At 42.5% G+C, this 20607-nt stretch overlaps 2 protein-coding genes across 3 annotated transcripts; both read right to left on the bottom strand.

The window, feature by feature from the left end:
• Positions 1-1597: 1597 nt before the first annotated feature.
• Positions 1598-13233, bottom strand: ATP6V0E1 (ATPase H+ transporting V0 subunit e1). 2 transcript variants are annotated; one of them, XM_063349092.1, is made up of 4 exons: positions 13019-13231; positions 10682-10729; positions 5272-5399; positions 1598-2274 (listed from the first exon to the last, which is right to left on the bottom strand). In XM_063349092.1, the coding sequence occupies exons 1-3, from the start codon at positions 13120-13122 to the stop codon at positions 5306-5308; spliced, it is 246 nt and encodes an 81-aa protein (XP_063205162.1). In that variant the 5' UTR covers positions 13123-13231; the 3' UTR covers positions 1598-2274; positions 5272-5305. The 2 variants fall into 2 exon arrangements, with proteins under 2 accessions (XP_063205162.1, XP_063205164.1); XM_063349094.1 differs by lacking the exon at positions 1598-2274 and having other exon boundaries at positions 5270-5399; positions 13019-13233.
• Positions 13234-14461: 1228 nt separating this feature from the next.
• On the bottom strand, positions 14462-18814 carry RPL26L1 (ribosomal protein L26 like 1). Its single transcript, XM_063349345.1, has 4 exons — positions 18698-18814; positions 17467-17639; positions 16590-16730; positions 14462-14633 (listed from the first exon to the last, which is right to left on the bottom strand). The coding sequence occupies exons 2-4, from the start codon at positions 17632-17634 to the stop codon at positions 14505-14507; spliced, it is 438 nt and encodes a 145-aa protein (XP_063205415.1). The 5' UTR covers positions 17635-17639; positions 18698-18814; the 3' UTR covers positions 14462-14504.
• Between the last annotated feature and the right edge of the window lie 1793 nt (positions 18815-20607).

Here is a 20607-nt window from a genome sequence, read left to right as displayed (position 1 = left end):
ACTTACAGTCTTCAAGACTTGGCTACGGAGACAGTTTCCTTAATCTTCCTCACTTTTTACCTTGCCCCAAAATATCAGTACACATGCAGAGGTCAGACAGTTTCCCTGCAGACCCAGGCTTTGCATCTACTTCAAGTACTCGCAAGCTTCCTTCATGTATATTTTAACATTCTGCATTCTCTTCCGCTGTCACAAAGCAAGAGGGAACTGTTAAAGGCTTCAGTACCTGCACGGTTTGTTAAACACCAGCAGCTGAGGCTGTCTGCTCTCATTTCCTGCAGTCATGCAAAAAAAGAAATTATCTGCAGCAGTGTTGATTCCTGGCACACATGGAGCAGACCATTCCACAATCACGATGCAGAGAGTAGGTCACACAACATTCAGCACAACAGAAACAAAAGATTATTTTTTCAACTTCTTCAATCACACTGCTACCTGGTATCCATTTCAGAGAAAATATTAAACATTCGGATAAAGGGAAGTTTCTTTATCTGTGAAGAACCTAAATAAAAATTCAACTATGGCTTGTTTGTCCAGGCTTCGAATAGCTCTTTACATGAAATTCACTAACAGTGAAACACGCCGTGTGAACAATGACTTCTCCTGTATCTTCTACAATGACCGAGAGCTTAGAACCTAAAACAGAAAGCTTGTTAAAGAAAGCGACAATACCAATATACTAACACCGCTGTGTGTCACTGGATGTCTTCTTTTTTGACATCTTACTTTAGGGTAAATATGACAGGCAGATCAATATATCTTAAAAAACTGTTACATATTCAAAATGGTCAACAGTGTCTTGAAGCATTTCTCCCCCCCGGAATGTTAACGTATCTTATCCTCCACACGCACTTCAAAAAATTTGCTTATTTGCAGACGCATTCTTGTTTCTTTTTGCAATTCACACTGTCTGGTTTTCGGTCACCGCAAGTTACAGCATTTTGGCAGGATCTTGGAATTTCCTGTGTAGCAATAAGTACTGTCCCATTCAACAAGTTAACAGTGCTACACAAAATGAAAAAGAAAAAAAACCACAAACCTGTTCCATTATGTCCTTGTGCATAACAGTAACACACAGTAAGGAATAACTGCAGTTTACCTGGAGAGGATTTAAGGAAGTAAGAGCGTACACAAAGACTCCTGTGCATGCAGTGGTATTTATACCCTTTGAAGCTATTCCTTAGCAAATGACTTAAGAGATTCATTCCCAACGCCACAGACTCAGCTGACATCGAGGAGCCTCGGCAATCGTTCCTCTCTGGCCTACATTGCCATGTGCTTTATCAGGTCTGCAATTCCACGTGCGAGTCCCAAGTCAGTGTAAAACAACAGCTCGTTTCTGTTCAGTTCAAATTGCTTGTTACTATAGGATTTAGTCCCTAGCCTTTTGGGAGGATCCAATCTCCTACAAAAATTACTATTTACGCTTCGCTCAAACTAGTAATGTTATTTCTGCTACTTAGTCGCCTAGTATCGGACAGTGGGAAGTTCACGGAGAAAAGGCTCTCAAGCTAAGCATCTGCCTCTTCCTGCAGACTCTTCAGCAATTTCCAATTGCAAACTTAGTCCTATTTTAGTACTACCAGAGAGGTCTCGATACAGGCAGCAAGTGTGCTCATCTCATCACACTCTATGACTTTATTAAGGTTTATCCACATCATCTAAGTTTCCTCAGCTCTGGCCAACTCTTGTCCAACTAAAACCACAGAAAAGCACATTGTAACAGTTAAACATGGCACGAGAGCATTTTGTATAAAGCAGAGGATTAGTTTTATTTCCAGGCACGAGAAATTTTAGACCAAATTTCCCAAGAATACAACTCATTTTAAAAAATAAATGCCATCAGCATGTGGCACCACTGTTTCTCCTCTCCTCATACAGTTTCATTGCACACGTTTTTTTCAAGTGCAGTCAAACAGAACAGGGGTGTGAAAGCACAGCAACAGAAAACCTAAGACCTGGAAGATATATACAGTGTTCCTGCAGGGTGAGTAAAATGAACAGGGAAGATGACTTTATGACCCATAAAAACTTTAGAAATTTTCATCACATCTGAAGTTAACAGGCAAAAATTTACAGTACCAAAGAGGAGTATAAATTGCATTAGGCACACTGATAAATGGTACAGTAGGAAAAAAAGGAGGGCTTTGAACAAGCCATTTGAAGCACAATAGAAAGGTTAAGGCATTAATGCAGGCTTGGTATCCAACCAACTACGTTAAAGGCATCTTTGGGTCAGTGGAGTTTTTCATCTGGAGGAAATCTCTTCTTTACCTGCAAAGCAAAAGGCAACTTAATTATTCCTTTTCATGGAGACAGTTTACTAATTGAAGACCTGGTTGTTAACTGCAACTATTTCCATTCCACAAATGCACTGAGAAATGGGCAAGAACTGTAGATAATTAATCTATATGGAGCTTCAAGAATAACCTCTATTTTCTTGCTTTCTTGGCAGTTTCATTTCTGAAGTTACTGCAAGTCGTTTTAGTTACATTACAAGCTGGTAGAACAACGATTTTACCAGGAAGTTTTCAATGCTGTAACAGCATCCAGTCATCTGGATGATAGCCCTTCTCGCGCTTGCATGAAGAAAGTCCCTGGTTTGAGAACGGAGACTTTAAATTGAGAAAGTTAAGGAGAAAAGGCGGCGTTAGATCACATTCCTTATCTACAGCCCATATGTATCACAGCTACAGAAGTCTGCATGTCCTTACATATTGCCATCCAAGCCATTAACTTGATTATACAGACAAGTCATCTGATACAGCATCATCACTTGAATCGCAGGGATACTGACTGAAAAGAAAGATCAAACTGTAATTTGGCATGGATCAATCAAGTCAGCATCTGTAGGAGCTCCTCACTAGAATGCAGTGGCCTTCTGTGTGCATTTTCAGCCTGCTCTGTTGGTCAAGTAAAATGGGTTTGCTTAGACTATCCTTATTTTTAATTGAGGTCTCTCCACTCTGGGAGTTAGTATTTCATTCTCTTTGCTTTAACTCTTGGCATTGTCCATACTAATCCATCCAAACCTCAACTGAAAGAGAAACAGGAAGCAAAAAGAAGTATAGTAGATGTACCTTGAGTGCTGGAAAAGCACCTCTTAAAAGCTAAAAATAACTGGTCAAACAAGAAATGGTAGCTATATTTGTGGGATTTCATGCTGTGTCAGAGATGTATCCCAACTCTTTCAGATGCAATCTAATTCACAGCTCCTGTCTAGTGAGAAACTCAACAGGAGGCTCAACAGTGAAAGACAGGGCACGGCACAGCACTGCAGCCTGATCAAGGTAGCCACGTCCTTGCTGCTCAGCTCACTCAACACTACAAGAGTAATTCAAACAAGATCATGGAGAATAGTATGTCCTGGAATAGCACATTTCTAGCAAGAACAAACATAATAGCTAACTATGATATTCGAAGATTGTTATATGCTTTTACTTTTTAAAGCATTCTTTTTCACAAAGACAAGAACCTTAATTCTATTCTAAAAATAAGCCAATGAAATCAGATATGTCAAATGTTAAAACAAACTGCTTCACATAACACAACAGCATGCACTGTATAGGTCTCAAATTCTCTATTAATAAGTTTTAAAATAACAGTTCCAGTGATACCTCCTCACATAAACCTGGCCATCCTAGAATGCATTAGTTCCCTCTCTTTCTTGGTACAAATTTACCTTCAGTTCTCTGGTAAATCCTTCACTGAAAGGGAGTGGGAAAGCTCTGATTCTTTCAGCAGCTGCCTAGAGTCCAAGAGCTGTATCTCATCTCCAGTTTATCCTTGCTGGTTGCAACAAACAGACCATTTATCAGGTAGAAGGAAGCCCAATTTTTATATCCAAGGCATCCACTTGTCCAGATAACTACATTGCTATTTCAGATCCAGGCAACTGAGTTATCCTATGGGATTCAGGGATCTGTACGCCCATTACCAGAATACAATGGTCTCTGTTTTAGCTAACTAATTATGTGTTAACACATGAGCAGTGAAAATGCACATAGGAAATCCAGCTTGACTGACTTCACTAATTACAGGCCTCTACTTGAAGCAGGGCCAAGTCTACCTTTAGCTTCTGCTTACTGCTTAAAAGAGAAGCTACAGACATATACACATGCCACAGTCTGACAACACCACAGTTCAGATGAAGCCTACTTTGAAGCAGTGGAGCTTTGCTTCAGGGTAAATGTTCCGGATGCTTTACAGTCAGCATTTAACTCAGCTATAACATCAATTGTCATCTGTCTGCTGCTATTGGACTTCTGTAAACAGAAGTTAAAGTAATGACAGCAGGGGGGTAGGCAGTTAAAACCTAAAAGGACAAAAACAACCACCACAAAAACATGTAAAAAAACTCAGCATGTCTAATTATTCAGTTACCAGCATAAAAACTAAAATCATGTGTACTTCTTTCCACAGCTACCCTTCATTTGAACCTTCAACTCCAAATGCTGCCATTCTAGAGAAACCTGAAGTCATCAAGGTAGTTTTCATAGAATCACAGAATGATTAGAGTTGAAACTCCCACCAGACCAGGTTGCTCAAAGCCCCGTCCAACCTGGCCTTGAACACCTTCAGGGATGGGGCATCCACAATCCCCCTAACTTTTAGTACAAGACTTTGTATTTTTGCTGGTCATGTCTGAAAGCATGCCCAAGAACTGCAACAACTGCATTCCAATAGTACTAGCCAGATAGCAACCACCAGGCTTACCTATGATTAAAGTTGCACGCAGACTATCATTAAAAAAAAATAAAACATTCATCTGCAAGCTCTGTGTTAGTGCTATACATTGACAGGAGATAAAGAACCATTCTAATTGCAGTTCTCAGTCTGACTTTCCAGATGAATGAGGACAACTGCACATTTCCTTGGAAATCATTACAGGTCGTGGATGAAATGGCAGTAGGCTCGAAGGGAGGTTTAACAATTGTTAAAGATTAGGAAATCCACTTATGCTCGCTATTAAAAGACACCCCAGCCTGATTTTTTTTTTTTTTTTGTAGGAAGAAATGTACTGTTCTCCTTACTGAACACAGCACCACATGACATGATAGCAGAGAAAAATAACTGTACAAGAATTCAGTCCAAGCTTTTCATGGTATCCAGTCAAGATTAACATCCAAAATACGTTTTGTTGCAGCCTATAAAAAGATAGATTTCTCCTGCAAAACAGCTAGCAATTCTGAACGCACTGCTTACACTACTGCTCAATTTCTCCTGAAGCTTTAACATACCAAATATATTAATAAATCTGATCATACTCACCTAGTCAATAAATTGCAGCAGAGGACAGGCATCCTTAAGGCCAGTCATATTTAAGATACCAGATTGTTTCATTGCTTAACTGCGGCCCAAAGAGAGGGTTGAGTTGAGCCAGAATCGCAATCAGCCAACTGCAAGACAACCCCCCAACCCAACAGAGAGAACATCAGCCAAATTACAAAGCTTATGATCATGGAAAGGCTTGTCCAAAGCACAAGCACTATCAGAGAAGAAGAAACTATTTTCAGGAAGGTCTACTATCAAATCAAAACTTTACTGAAGCTCATACATAAAACACCAGATGCCAGCAATGAAGATCTGGTACCGCATCACTCCACAACTGAAACAGTAAGTTGTCCTATTCAGTTTAAAGCAGCATAAACCCACCTGACAGCATTTCTCTCGTAGTTTCCCTTTGACACAAAAGTGTCCTAAGACATATGAAACTCAGGTATTTGTGGGCTCAGGAGATAGAAACGCAAGAGAGAGACCTTTTCTCGATGCCTTTGAAACATCCCTTAAACAAAAACCTCCGAGAAACATACTCTCTCTCACTTGCTCTTACTTTCTGTGTATGACACCTACCCTTGCATCAGAGACTGAACAAAAGTGAATTTAAGCCTGGCACAGAGGTCAAGAAACAGGGACCTAAAATAAAAGGGTACAACACTACAGGAACACACACAAAATTAAAAACCCCACAACAAAACCAATATGACAACAGATCATCAGGAACAGCAGCCTTCTCATCAGAGCAGCTCACAAACTAACACTCCAGAAGCCATAGCCAGAACTGAAAACAAGAGGAATGTAGTTTGTGGAAAACATCCAGGAAAGCTAAACAGAAATAAATATTGCACTGTTAAAAGATATATTTGCTTTGTAAATATTACAATATTCAGAAAAAGCAATGGATGCTTGCATGGATTTAAATCTATGTTAAATACTAACTACATAAACACATTTAGCGAACACACTGGCTCATCTGTCTGCTATTTCTAGAATGCTTTGTAAGGAGGAGAAAAAGCAGAGCAGCTTTGTAATGGGAGCTGCCACAAATGTATCAGAGTGCTTAGGCAGTCATGGAAAATTCCACACAAACCTTGATGCTTTGACCAGCAAACCAAGTGCAGGTTGGCTGTAAAACAGCAAGAACAGCCAGGGGCAAAAGATGTGGGCAAGACTTAAAGAAAACACATCAGTCCTCTTAAAGTTTACAAATATTTATTTTCAATGCTGCTTTCAGTTCTGCATAAAGTAGGACTCTAGTTAAAATGATATACTTGAGCCTGCAGCAGTCTATCAGTCATGCAAGCTCTGAAATACGTAGCAGGCTATACAAAGCAATTAAAACATCAGCATGACACTACCAAGAAGAGCCACTAACCTTTAGGTGGACACATTTCTACTTTGTTATCCAAAGCAATGACAACAATGTATTTTGAAGCCATGTTAATCATTATGTTAAATTTACTTAAGAGAAAAGCAAGTTAGCTTTTAAAAATGTCACAGAATTTATTTTGCAAGGGTTAATTTTCAGATAGAAAAGACAGATCGAAGGGGTGCCAGAGCACTGTACCATCTGCCTTTGGCATCCTGAACTAACAAAAGTGGGAGGAGGGTAGGAACACTAAAAGCCTGTGAAAGCACATTATTCTCTTTCTCACTGTACAGAAGGAAGGAACTCTACGCACAAATATCTCACCTCTCTATGCTTCCTAAGTTCAAACCCAGCATGGCTGTGAATTAAATGAGCTGGAAGCACATTCAAAATATTGACGTGTCCCAGCTGTATAACCATGCTTTAGGCAAGCACTGTGCAGTTTTCAAAAGCTATTTGTTGGGACCACGCTGGATACCCAAGCTCTGAGCCACAGTGGCATTACAGGTCAATAGTATATTCCTCCTCCCTGCTCTGCTAGGGCCTAATAATTTAAAGCAGTAGTTAGGCACTGAACTCCATGACTCCCTTGCATTCAAGATAAGAAAAGATGAAAAAGCTTTTCCCACATTTTGCTTAAGTGATGCTGCTTTATACAATAATCTATCATGACAATGCAAAACAAAACACGGCATTCAAAGTAAAACAAAGCAAGGCTCTGTATCCAATGTGTAACGTTCCAGAGTTGCTAAAATCAGGTATGGCATTCGAGCCACCCACAGGCCCTTAAATTCTACCAGATAATTACCCAGCTCAGACAAGGAAATTAAAGTCCCTTATGTTCTACCAGAAAGATTTTTTAAAAGGTCTTTCTACCATAACTGCCATCTGTCTATGCTGCATATTACAAATTAAGGTCCTGCTATCTCTGTTTAAATGTCAATTTAGGCAACCATATTTTAATCCTTTTAGAATCAGTAGCAAATAATACCATTTTCCAAGCACACTGACCTCTGTTAGTAGAATATCATGATACTGCTTCAGGAACTGCTTTGTAAACGGCAAAATAGATTTGGACTTTGACAGTACCTCACAACACGGCGTAACCTGTAATTTCTGCAGCAGTGACTCCTTATGTCTTGCCTTTTATTTTATCAGGTTCCTGAGGCTTATGTATTCTCCTTCAAAAGGCTGCTGGGTACAGTATCTGTACACAAATTATGCACTTACCCATACAAAAGTTTTCCATAGAACAACCAAATTAACACTGTGTGGTCAATATGGTTATTCAAAATGATCACTGTTAAACCAAACACAGAAGAAACGGCCTGAAGTTGAAATTTGATTGATTTCAAATTTAGTTGGAACAAATTCAGTTTGATGCAAATCAATTTGTGAATCAAGTGGTGTTTAATGAAGACAGGAAATTGTTTTTTCCCTATTTTTAATTGGAAAGGTAACTCAAAAGAGTACGAAAGTAGGTCTAGCAGCGTTCTAAACAACGCTACAAAGAAGTAGGTGCCAGGACTAGCTACCTACTAAGGACACACAAATATGGAAGAGACCATAGCTGGGACAACACAAGTTATTTTAACCCTAACATATCCAACAAAGAATCCTCTTTCGTGCTTCAAGACTGGCATGAATTAGTCTCTTTCTTTAGTCACTGAAATTAAGGTCTGAAATTTTTTCCAATGCCTCCCCCCAAAAAAGAAACTGATACAGGAAGAACAAACTTACATACATTTGAGTAAAACAGAAGAAAGAAAGGTTGGACCAGATGATCTTTTGAGGTCCTTTCCAACCAGGGCTGTTCTATGATTTTATACAGAATTCACGAGTGGAAAAAAAACCAAAAAGACTGTGTGATTACGCAAGTTCTATCTTGGAACATGAGGAGAATATCTGCTTTTTGTTGTATTCTGGCAAGCAGGCACTATCTATGTAATTTATCTGGTTGGATGTAACTACCAATGGTTAAAAACATACTAAGATTTTGCTGCTTCTCTTTTTTCAAGGTGTAATCGGAGAAGGCCAAAGGGAATACAGGAAACAAGTTAGAGTCCACAGGATTATGAAAGAACCCCCTCACTGGACATGCAAGAACAGATTATAAATCTCGTTAGTGACACCAGATTTATAAAAGGTCTGTTTCGGTACAAAAATCACTAAACTTACAAGTGAAATACCACCATACATTTGAAGAGTTCATAGCATTCAGTCAAAATCCTACAACGAATACATTCTACATCATAATCCAGAGGACTGTGCAGAAACCACGTGGCCTCGACTTCAAGGAAACCGTCCTTCTTCAAACAATAAAGAAAACAAGCCCTAAACTTCAAGGATTTTAGAAGAGTAGGACAGTATTTGTTAAAATACCAAGTAGGAAGAACTTAAGTGAGAACTTTAAACTTGAACAAAACCAAAACAAAACACAAAACATTCTCTCCCTCCCCCCTCCAAAAAAACCCAGTCCCAATTTACTGTAACCAAAACGCAGTAACCTAGTAAAAATGAGCATCCACAGTTGCCCTTTCTTAGGCCAGCGTTTGGGACATACCACGAGATTGGGCTGCTGCATATTTTATGGGCAGGCAAGTAGGCCTTCATAGCACTGTGATTTCAATCCCAAATTCAAGTTGCTGACACTACAAAGCTCTTCTCAAGTTTCTATATCTGCTCGGCAAAACTTTAATTTAAAAAACAGTCATAGATAAAAAACACAGGACCAAGTTTGCTGTACTTTTACAATTATCCAGAAGAACATTTCTTAAGACTTCATATGTCAAATACAGTGAATAATTAAAAAAAAATAAAATAGCCTTCACCTATATAAAACCCGAATATCACCTTACTAAACTAAATCAGACCTGCATAAGCCTATGCCACAGGCCAACTCACCATGGAACCAAACAGGCCTCTCCTGGAATATGCCAGCACTGATAATAATGGCTTTTGGCTGCCAGTTCTTAAGAATCTTGAGATTAGAGATCCATTTCTCTAAATATTCATGTTAAGCATAAATAATGCCTAAACACTTCAGGAAAGTACAAATACTACTCAGGTTCAAGTGGAACTCTGAATAATGATTTTATTACAAGTTAACCCTAAAGATCTAACCCGACTTTTACCAGTTTACTCTCCATAACAAATTCTTTCAGTTATTTCTGCGCAGCACTTTCTTTGAAAAGATCAGACTCTAGTCTTACCAAAAAAAAAAAAAACCAACCCACAAAACACACAAACAAAAAACCCCAACCAAACAACAACAAGAAAACAACAAAAAGAGAGAGAGAAAACAATAAGCACGCTTTCTCTTGCAGGCTACAGCTGGCTTACCTCTTGCCAAAACCCAAACACGATATGACGAGTTCCTCAACAAGTCATTATTTCTACTAATTCTCTTACAGAAAGGAGGCAGCCTCAAAATATACTGTGCATTTAAATATAAACAGTCTTGATATAGCAAAGTGTCACAAAAAATATTAGTCATATATAAAACCTCTGATGTGTAAGTTTTTCCACCCACTGCTCTACCAGATTTTGAGAATATATTCAACCAATCTAAGTAAAGCAAAACTCATCAGTAGGCTTAAATTAGTATCACCTTAGAAATAAATGTAAGGTATAAAGAATGAAAAAGGCAAAAAGTTAATTTCGCTACTGTGAATCAGAAAAATTCTAGAATTGACAAACTGCCATTATACTTGTGAGTGAATAAGCTAGTGAACTGGAAAGGAATAATATCAAGTCAAGGCAGAGCACTATTCAACAGTTAGGTGTCAGAGGACAAGAGGAATTATGTTTTAATTCGGTATCTTCCAATGGAAAAATGTTTTCTTCAGCATGTTGAAGGTCTTTAGAACTCTAAAGAATTCTAAGAGCTGCCAAAGAATACCATGAACCTAAATCTCTGTGATACATTTGAAAAGCTGCTTCTTCCTAAATGTTTTGAGGCTATAAAAAAGGAACTTTCAATTACATCAGAACCACGCCTTGATTAAGAGGCAAGAGATTATTTATACTTACAACAGGTAGCAGCAAACAGCACATGTCACCAGCATTGTGTTGATAACACTGCAAAAAGGAAGGAGAGAAACAGCTGATTAAGTGTCATGTTATGACTGACCACAAGATACATCGGAAAAACAAAGAACAACCAACCAGCAAACGAGAACAAGTTCAACTTTGATCATATGCAAGGTGACTCAACATAAGCGTTCTAACTTCTTCCAGCCGAGTAAGTTGCAGAGGCAAAGCTAAGACTCTGCAAAAGAACTGACACAGCTCTGTCAAACAGAGGTATACAACAGTATTTAACAAAAATCACTCCAAAGAGGAGCAAAATCTTATGCAGTCAGTGTCCTTGCTCCATTTCACAGTCATTTCTACCAGCAAGTTAGTAAACTACTGAAGCAGGATGTTCTAATGCTAACAGTAAACAAAAAGCATTTTCTCCATTTGCAAAATTCTGCTTACAGAACATTTTGGTATCAAAATATTTCTTTTAATTTTCTATCATGAATACAAATTTAATACAAAATAAGATCTCAAAGCCACACAGAATTATCTGTGAGACAAGATTTTTCCTTTCTTGCTGAAAGAAAACTGTGTCAGAAACCATAGTTAAGCTGAAAAGAAGCAAGAACCAAGCAGCTCTTTAAACTGAAAATGGAAAAACTGCAGCTACACACATGTATGATTTTGAAATGAGAGGAAAGGAAATGAGATTTTTTTCTAACAGTGAGTGATCTATGCAGCTCATGGAACTTAGTAGCAAAATGGAGGTGTGTTTTTTTTCTTTTTAAATCATAAAATAGGTATTTCGCTCTATGTATTTCACCCCCAAACCAAATAACAAAAACTCATGCCGGGTCGTTAACTTACAACTCTTTTGTTACATGGATAACATCCAATATTTTTCATCTATCAGTACACACCCACCTTGTCAACTTTCAAGCAAACACTACAAAGGTAACAAAGCTTCAGGAACCCCTCCTTTCCAGGCAGTCCCAGAGTCATTGTTTGGGAGTTTTAACCTATGCAACGTGAATTCTTAGGTCAGTTAAAGTTTGCACTGACTTCTTTTCTTAGAAAGAGAACAATCCTATTCAGAAATAGACTTTGAGCAGATGTTGGGTTGGGGTTTTTTTAAAAAGATGAGAATTTAACAGACTACACAGTGCTACTATAGACATGCTATAGAATCAGAACACAGCAGTGCTCTACATTCATATTTGTTGATCGCATTTTGGAATAACGACAAAACATCTGTTGGTGACCCACATACTTTAAGGGCATGCCTGGAAGACTTACTTCCAAGGTATTTCTCAGGACAGGCAAGTTTTCAGGCACAAAACACACTTAAGGTTTGAAACTGCGGCAGTAAGTATCAGAACTAAATAGAACTTGAGGAAAATTCCACACAGTTCAGATAAATGACTAAGAGAAAAGACGGTTGGTACCTGTGGAGTAGAAGGGAAGTCAGAGAGAGGAAGAGAGATTAAGAAGTCATTATCTCCTAGGGAAAAGAGAAAGACAGAAACTTGTCTACTTTTTAATCTGAGCAGCTATGATCACTGCAGGAAAAATTTCTCTGCTTAGATACCCTGCTTTTGTCCTCAGGCCACCACAGCAACAAGGCCACTAGTATACGTTTAAGCACAGAACAGAGATCTACTACCTAGGCAATTCTATGTTTTTGTAAGTTTTGCAGCCTTATCCAGTATGGGACTGGAGGATAGCAGAATAATTTAGAAAAGAATGAGTACGAAAAGGAAGCTATTCCTCAAAAGCCATCTAACTTAACCACGTCTCCTTGCCACAGGGCGCTGCATATGCAGGTGGTCACAGGGCTTGAGGGGAAAACTCAGGACCGTGACGGATAATTAAGGCACGGAGACTCCGCTCCTGGCTCCCGCCCCGTGCTCGGGAAGCCTCGCAGGCGTTTGCTCCGGCCTTTCCGCCGCCGGCTGGATCCCGGCCGGCACAAGCGCCTGGGCCCCGGGGCCGCCCGCCCTCCGCGCTGCGCCAGCACGGCGACGAGGAACCCGCAGGGCCACTGCGGCAGGAGGCGGCGGCTCCAGGCCCGGCGGAGCGGCGAGCACGGCAGACGGGGCGCCGCGGCGGCCGCCGGGCCTCGACGGTGGGGGAAAGAGGAACTCGAGAGAGCCGGGGCCGCAAGGCCGCTGCTGCCCGGCGGGCCCGCAAGGGCACGGGGCACTGGGACCGCCTCCGCCGGGGCCTCCTCACACACTGCCCCCCCGCCCGCCATGCCTGAGGGGGAAGGGAAGGGTCCCGCCGCCGCCGCCCCCCTCAGAGCGGCCCCGGCCTCCCGCGGCCTCCTGCCACCCCCCGGTCACTCACCCGCGGTTAGGCCCCTTGGGTACGAGCCACGGCAGGACGCCGCCGACCACCCCCCAGAAAACGCTCATGACGATGATGGGCACCGTCAGGCCACCGTACGCCATGGCCGGGCTAGCGGGGGCGACGGCGGAAGGGGGTGAAGCTGCTCGGTCCGGCCCGGCGCGGCGCCTCCCCGCCCCTTCCTCACGGCCGGCCGCAACGCCCCGCCCCGCCGCCTCCGCCAATCAGCGCCCGCCGCATCACGGAGGTGCGACGGGCGCGAGCGCTTGGCCCCGCCCCCCGTGCTGGGCGCTAAGGGGGCGGCGGGGCTCCGACGAAGCGACCCCGAGAGCGGGAGAAGGAACAAGGCTCCGGGCTCATCAAAACATCGGGCAGGCGGCGAAGGCTGCGGCAGCAGAGCGGCTCAACAGCCGAGGGCAGCAGCGAACCCCGAGGAGCCGCTCAGGGCTCTGGCTCGAGGTGAAGAACGACCTCACCAAGCGGCCAGTGCAGGCCTGGACCGCCAGGGGTAAAACCTCCCAGCACACGTGAAAGAAGTGACGCTCAAAGGCGCCTTCCAACTCACCCTTCACGTCAATGCCGATAAGCGATTTCAGAAGCGCTAATGTAATCTCCCTCGATTCTCACCATCCCATTTCTCAGATTTTAGTGTCGTTCAGGCAGAAGCTCCATTTCTATCAGCAAGTAATTAGAGGGCCATTCACCGTGCCAGAAGTAAATTCACTTAATTGCAGGGCTGTCTTCAACACACTGCAGCAGCTCTCCATTATAGAACTATAAATCTCTGAAGAACTAATTTCCATTTACAGAAAAGTTCACCCAAAACAGCACTGAGACTGCCTTCACTCCCATGCTTTTCAGAGCAGACAGCTCTACCTCACCAGCACCGGTGAAGTAAATCCCCCATCCTCAATCTCCAACATAAATGTAAGACCCCACAACATCACAGAGCAAATGCAGCACTGTGTTTAGCCACAACACGCCTGGTGAACCTTTAAAATGTCATTCTTTACTGTCAAATATGCAAGACAGTTGAAAAAAACCCGCAATTTAGGGGGATTACAGAAAGAGATTCATAGCCAGAAACAGCTTACTTCAAATGTCTGATAAAATATTAAATATATATGGTGCACAGAATTAACGTGTTCATTTAAGACAGTGGACACATCTAAGTAAGTGTTAAAGATCAGTGTAACAGACAGTACAATGGTCATTAGGTGCATGTTTTGGGAATTGTACTACCCTTTTTAACGTTGGTTGAAACATTCCTTTAAGAGGAAAAAGTCTTTTGTTTTCTTAGAAGTAAAAAAAAAAGGCACAAAAAACTTTTTAATTTAGTGGAAGTATTTTTTACATAGCCAACATCAAAACATGAGAATGAATATTTAAGCGCTGACCACACACCGTATCAAAACTTTCTAAAGGAAAAGACACAACAATAGGTTTAATTTTAGCAGTTCTTTAATGGTGTCAAAAAGGAAACCATCTATTCTTGCATCTTTTCGATTGTTTCTTCCTTGTATTTGCCCTTCTCCTTGCCAACCTGGCGAGATTTGGCTTTACGCTCCAAGATCTTTTTGCGATCTTTGTCCAGTTTTAGCCTAGTGATCACCACCTAGAGAAAGGACAAAGAATTTTAGTGTCTCTTCAGTGTTAAAGCACAACGTGACAGAACTGTGGTAACAGCATGGCCCAGAAGATCACTGCTGACAGACTGCACCGTATCACCAAGGTTTTATTTGCATAGACTATCTAATTTGGTTTGAGTAGAACAGAGGTACTTAATTGCCTTCTGTATTGCAAAACACTGAGCTATATTAATTTTTCCGGGTACATTCAGTAATCAGAACATATGGACAGTTTTTTCAATGCACAGCCACAACATTTGTACGAACTGAAGAGCAGCCAAATTTCTATCTGTCTACATAAAAATTACTTTGAAGTAAATCTGATTTCCATTATGCTGCTCAAACTTGATGGATTCTACACCCATCTAGAACACAGCCTACACCTGAGTATTTTTCCCACCACCACAAAGGCTAGTAATGGAGCATTATTTCAATTTCTCCATGTTTTCAGCAACACTATCTAAATTTTGGAACACTGGAAAACGATGCTGGTGCCGCTGGGCATTACTGTATCATTGCTGTACAGCTTGGAATAGCCAAGACATCTGGGTAAACTATAGGCAACAGTAAAAGCTCACGCATCACAGTGACTCACATAAAGACACTTTAAAGAACACATCTGCTATTGAACACTTGCGAAGTGGCCAGGCAATTATCAAGTACTACTAACATGGACACACAAAAGGTAAATTGCGCAGACCATTTGCTACCAGAGCTTTAATGTTATTTCCTAACAAAGCAACAGCAAACTGAAGCTCTGATTTTAAGCCCTGAAGCAGCTTTCAGTGCCCTCTGTGCCCCCTCAAGCTGTCAAAGAAATAAATGTGTTGATATTCCCAAAAGTACTTTAAAAATGCAACAGACAATCAAATCCTAGAAAAACCACACAGGTTGCAGCAGGGCTGCACACTCCCGCTCAGTTCCATCGTGCATTCAGATCTCTCTTAATTACAATTAATTGCTACCTTTACCTAGAAGAGGTAGAAACTGTTCACGCCACTACAAGTTTGCAACAAACAAAATATTCTTACATTCTTCTGTTCCTTTTGCATTAATAATCAGAATCTTTATGCAAAGCTTTATCAAGTTCTGATTCCCAATTAGAGAAAACTTTAAGAGAAATAAAGGACCGGCACAAACCTCAATGTCTCCTACTGCTATTTACCACACAAGTAATATGTGCACTGGTTCCATCGCAATGTCACCTTGTCCCTCAAATGTTATTACTGCACACAAGTCGTTATGTTGTTTTGGAATAATTCTGCTCTCCCTCTGCTGCACATACCAACCACTTAGACTAGAAAACCTGTTACAACCGGATTTCTTCCACCAACACTTCAGTGTGCGTGCCCACATGGCAAGGCTGAAGCAGACTAATTTCATCTGCTTTAAACCAGGTTTTGGCTAGCTGTTCTGTTCAGTTTGAAATGTTTTCCTGTTATGATCTAAACAGGCTTTGCCTGGTTTTCACAAACCGTAAACATTGTGAATCACTTCAGGCTAAAACCAGATTCAGAAGAACTTTGTTCAAATAGTACACAGGAACAAACCACAATTCTGAGCATCTATCTCAACATGCCCAACACCTCTTTAACCAGTGCAAATGTCACATGGCAAAGATGAAGGATTGTTCTGAAAGATCTATTTTGTGCTTTAAAAACACCAAGTTCTTACAAAAAAGTATTTTAGCTAGACTCCGAAGTCCCTAGAAGCTTCTCCACCAGGGAAGCCTTAGCAACGTCGAGGAGTTCTTGCTTTCAACTGTCACTTCTGTGCTATTGTGACACTGTAACATTTCCTTGTTTATTACCCCCTCCAATGCTGTGGTAACTCAGTCTCTCATTCCATGGGCCATAACAAGGTTCTGCTTATGCCAGCAGCAGCGCCTTCATTTGCCAACAAGGTCTCCTCATGCATTTCAGATCTCACTTCACGCACCGTACCTTGCTGGGGTGGATCCCCACGTGGACAGTTGTGCCATTAGCCTTCTCACGCTGAACACGTTCAATGTAGATGACGTATTTTTTTCTGTACACCTGGACCACCTTGCCAATCTGCTGTCCTTTGTAGTGCCCCCGGACAACCTAAACAAGAACGTAAGAAGGACACAGTCTCATACTTCAAAACCACCTCTTAAATAATTATCAGACCTTAAGAAACACTATCTAATCATCCCAACAGAAAAAAAGAACTGCATAGGTTGACATTCCAACTGTGCTCTTTGTATATACATGCTACAAAGACAGCAATTACTGGATAGTTTCAGCAATCACTAAAATACAAAATATAATGGATCAGAATGGTTCTTTTCACTCATTTTCCCTAACGAAGGAGCTCTGTATCTTTTCAACCAGAAGAATAATAGTCAACTTCAACAGTTTTTCATCAACTTTCCACTTGTCATGGCATTTTAAAACAATAAAGCCACTTGGATTCATTTCTAAACTGATCCTTCAAATATCACAGGTAGCAAATGGTCTACAAAACCCAAAAGAAATCATCCTTTGTTTCGTGCTTTACTGTTAAAAGCTTTTAATCCAGTTTGATAATCATTGCACGTAACTAAAACACTGCAAAGGTGCCAGCACACTTGTGTTCCTTGTATTTTCCTTCTCACTGACGCGATCTCAAGAAACACTCGACAGGCCAAGTCTATGGCTATGTTAACCCGTATTATTTCTGCAAGACTCATAGCAAAGCCTTAGCATCAGTCTGAATTTGTTTGGCCCTTCCCTTTAGCCCAGGCTATACATGAAAACCAAAGCACAGTCAGAAGTTCACATGTGACAATACATCGTAAGAGAGAGGCAGCACAGCTACCTGGACTTCATCATCCTTTCGGATGGGCATAGAGCGGACGTTGTATTTCTGCCGCAACTCCTTGGAGAGCGGGGAGGACATGATTTTTCTTCGAATGTGAGAAGGTGCATTGAAGTGCCGTTTGCGGTTCTTGCTGCGGTCCGAGGTCACAAATGGATTGAACTTCATTTTGGCTGCATGAAGAAAAACAGTAGTTCGAGAGATGCTTCTAACTCATACACACTGTGCTTATCATCTACACGCACAAAGCATACTGGGGCTGAAAAGGCAATTTTAAATATTTTTAATCCCACCCCCAGTTCACATACCCTCACGAACTGGACTTCAAATAAGGTTAAGCCTCTTCCCTAATTGACAAGGACCCTGTGATTGACAGATGTGCTACACACATGCACATCAGACTGTTCAAACCCAAAGCTCGCTGTTCTCAGAAGTCAGGACACCTGAGTGACTAGTTCTAGTTTTGCACTGTAGTGTACACTGCATTCATTTATAAAGAGAATGCATATTTTGGACTGGCAGAGACAGGGAACTTGTACTGCTTTGGTAGCTCCAATAAAGCGTAACACTAAACTGGTGCACATAACACATCTGCAAACACAAAATACGCTTGGCCTTCCCTAAATCTTAAAAAATGTGTTACAAGGCCGTCTGTCATGGCACTGTTCATCCTGACTGACAAAGGGGGTCCATTAGGTGATGCTTTTGCTCAGTTCTGCGATGTTCGGGTACTATGCACTCCCACCTCCTGCGCAGGCCAGCCTGGGCCCTACGGCAAGTGAGGGCACGCTGTAGGTCAGGGCACCACACGCTGCCTGAGCTGCGTTACGCAAACAATTCATTACCAAACGTCAGACCAAAGGAACCCGAGCTCCGAACTGCGCACCTGGGGCACAGCTCCTGCCCCACCACCCACCCCAGCAGCCGGGCTCCGGGCCGGGCTCCCTCACCAGCTCACTCGCCGCCTCTGCCCGACCCTCGAAGGCCACCAGCGCCCTCACCCTTGGGCACACCCGCCCGGGCCAGCCCCGCTCCCCTCCCCAGCCAGAGCGCAGCGCCTGCCCGTCCCAAGAGGACCCGGGCAGCGCCTGCAGGGCCCGAGGCGACCGAGCTCCCTCCCGCCGCCCCGGACAGCCCCCGTCGGGCACACCGCGGCCGGCGGGGGACAGGGCGGGCCCACCCCGCGCAGGATGGCAACGGATGGGCCCGGGCCGAGCCGCGCCGCCCTTACCCCTTTGCTGCCGCCGCGACGGTCGCCCGGAAAGAGGAACTCGACGCGCTTCCGCTTCCGGAAGCGGCCGCCGGGGTCTCGCGAGATCCTGTGCGCGCCCAGCTGGGACCACCTGCGCCCCCTGGCGGCCGGCGGACACAGGTGCGGCGGGGCGGGAGCCTGGTACCCACCCGGGCATCACTCCCCCGGTACCCACCCGGGCGTCATCCCTCCGGTACCCAGCCGGGCGTCATCCTCCCCGGTACCCACCCGAGCACCATCCCCCGGAGTACACACCCGGGCATCACCCCCAGTTCCCACACGGGTGTCCCCACATCTGCTCCTGCATCCCCTCCTTTCGCCGTGCCCAAAGTCAGGGCTATTTAGCAGCAGCTCCTTCTCCCCAAACCCAGCCTCTCCCCGAACGTGGATGAAAACAGAGAAATCACCAACCAGCTCTCCCCTCTCCAGCCCAGCCAAGAGCCCAACGCCCTCAGCCAAAAGGGAGACCGGGTTCCCGGAACTTCTGCCAAGTTCAGGTTGCTCAGCCCAGGCCCTGCTCCTGTGGCTACTGTCACCTGCATCCTCGTCTCCAAAACTAACTTACCTGCACAAACTGCTTGTATTTCAGGTAGATTTGGTGCGACTACATTTTTTCAGGACACAGATTAATTTATTCTCAAGGAAAATTACTTATGTCAGAACACATTGTTGGTAGAAACGAACCAATGAATGGGGTGAGCAGCAGCTACAGACATTTGGTGGGGTTTTGGTTTATAAAGATAAGATGGAAAAGTTTCCGCACTATTGAGCTGCAGCAGGCTGAGAGCTGGACAAATGCCTTTCCCAGTGCCTTTACTCATCTTTTACACGGAGTAAGGAACATTCAGTACTGTCCTGCCACTTCTGGAAATCTGAGTTCCAGTCCATCCTTGAGTTAACTGGAAGCAGGTAGGATCTCTTCCTTCACAGAGATGTTGTGCAGCTGACACCCCATTAAGCCAGCAATACCAGAACTTAAAAGGAATTGGTTTCTCAATACAGCGCAGATATATAGCGCCCAAATTCACTGTGTTGTAACCCTTTACTATTTAATCTTTAATGATTGCCTCAGGCACTTATTTCTAAATACTTAGTGAAGCAAGGCTAAAAGGAAATTAAAGGGGGGGGATGACAAAAAATGGGTTATTTTGTATACCAAGTGGCCCAGTGACTAAAGCCAAACGCAGCAAGTTCCAGCACAGTCCACTCACCTCTCATGAAAAAAGGGAGGTTAGGACACTTGGTACTGTTCAAAACCAAGCACTGAATGTCCAGACATGACTCAGTGCTGATTACAAAAGAGTCTCGTGTTAACTTTCTACACAGTGACCTGGCTTACAGTGATTTCATTGTGTGATAACGCTTAGTTCACTGAAATAATAATTAAAAACAAAAGAAAAAAGCCCTTTTAGATTGATTTTGCAATAGTAGCGCAACAAGAAGCCAATCAAAACATGAGAGTTTTATTTTTAATCATAGAACTAAAAAGGCTAATATTTTATTAACATAAAGTTGCAAATTAAGAGAGAAATGCCAGAAATCCTTAATAATCTCCACTGTAAAAATGCGAAAGACTTGTGCTTTGAACATCGCCATAACACACTACAGGACTACGTCCTCCCTCCCCTGCACCTCTCTCCCTTCTTCCAAGGACTATTGAGAAATACCTGATTGACATATTTCATCCGAAACTTCAAACGGCTATTCTAAAGCAGATACTCATCGCAGTCATTTACAGCCCGAACAGTTTGTGTATCACACAAATAAAAAACGTTAAATGAGAAATACTCAGAAATTAACTACAGATGTTACTATCTACGCTGCAGATTTCACTTTTTACAGAGCAGTAGTTGAACGCATTTGATAGATCAGTCACAAATGCATGTCTT

The sequence above is a fragment of the Chroicocephalus ridibundus genome, chromosome 11 (assembly GCF_963924245.1).
Source record: "Chroicocephalus ridibundus chromosome 11, bChrRid1.1, whole genome shotgun sequence".
NCBI classification, from domain to species: Eukaryota; Metazoa; Chordata; class Aves; order Charadriiformes; family Laridae; genus Chroicocephalus; species Chroicocephalus ridibundus.
Note: the sequence above shows the minus strand (reverse complement) of the source record. Positions and strands in the feature narration are given on the sequence as shown.

What these genes read in the sequence shown, in the direction of transcription:
- ATP6V0E1 (XM_063349094.1), bottom strand. Translation starts at nt 13,122, where the DNA reads ATGGCGTACGGTGGCCTGACGGTGCCCATCATCGTCATGAGCGTTTTC. An exon ending in CCCAAGGGGCCTAACCGCGG is followed by an intron (nt 10,730 to 13,018) that starts GTGAGTGACCGG and finishes TCCTTTTTGCAG; the next exon opens with TGTTATCAACACAATGCTGG. An exon ending in GCTGTTTGCTGCTACCTGTT is followed by an intron (nt 5,400 to 10,681) that starts GTAAGTATAAAT and finishes GTTGTCTTGCAG; the next exon opens with TTGGCTGATTGCGATTCTGG.
- RPL26L1 (XM_063349345.1), bottom strand. Translation starts at nt 17,634, where the DNA reads ATGAAGTTCAATCCATTTGTGACCTCGGACCGCAGCAAGAACCGCAAA. An exon ending in GAAAGGATGATGAAGTCCAG is followed by an intron (nt 16,731 to 17,466) that starts GTAGCTGTGCTG and finishes GTTCTTGTTTAG; the next exon opens with GTTGTCCGGGGGCACTACAA. An exon ending in TGGGGATCCACCCCAGCAAG is followed by an intron (nt 14,634 to 16,589) that starts GTACGGTGCGTG and finishes TCCTTTCTCTAG; the next exon opens with GTGGTGATCACTAGGCTAAA.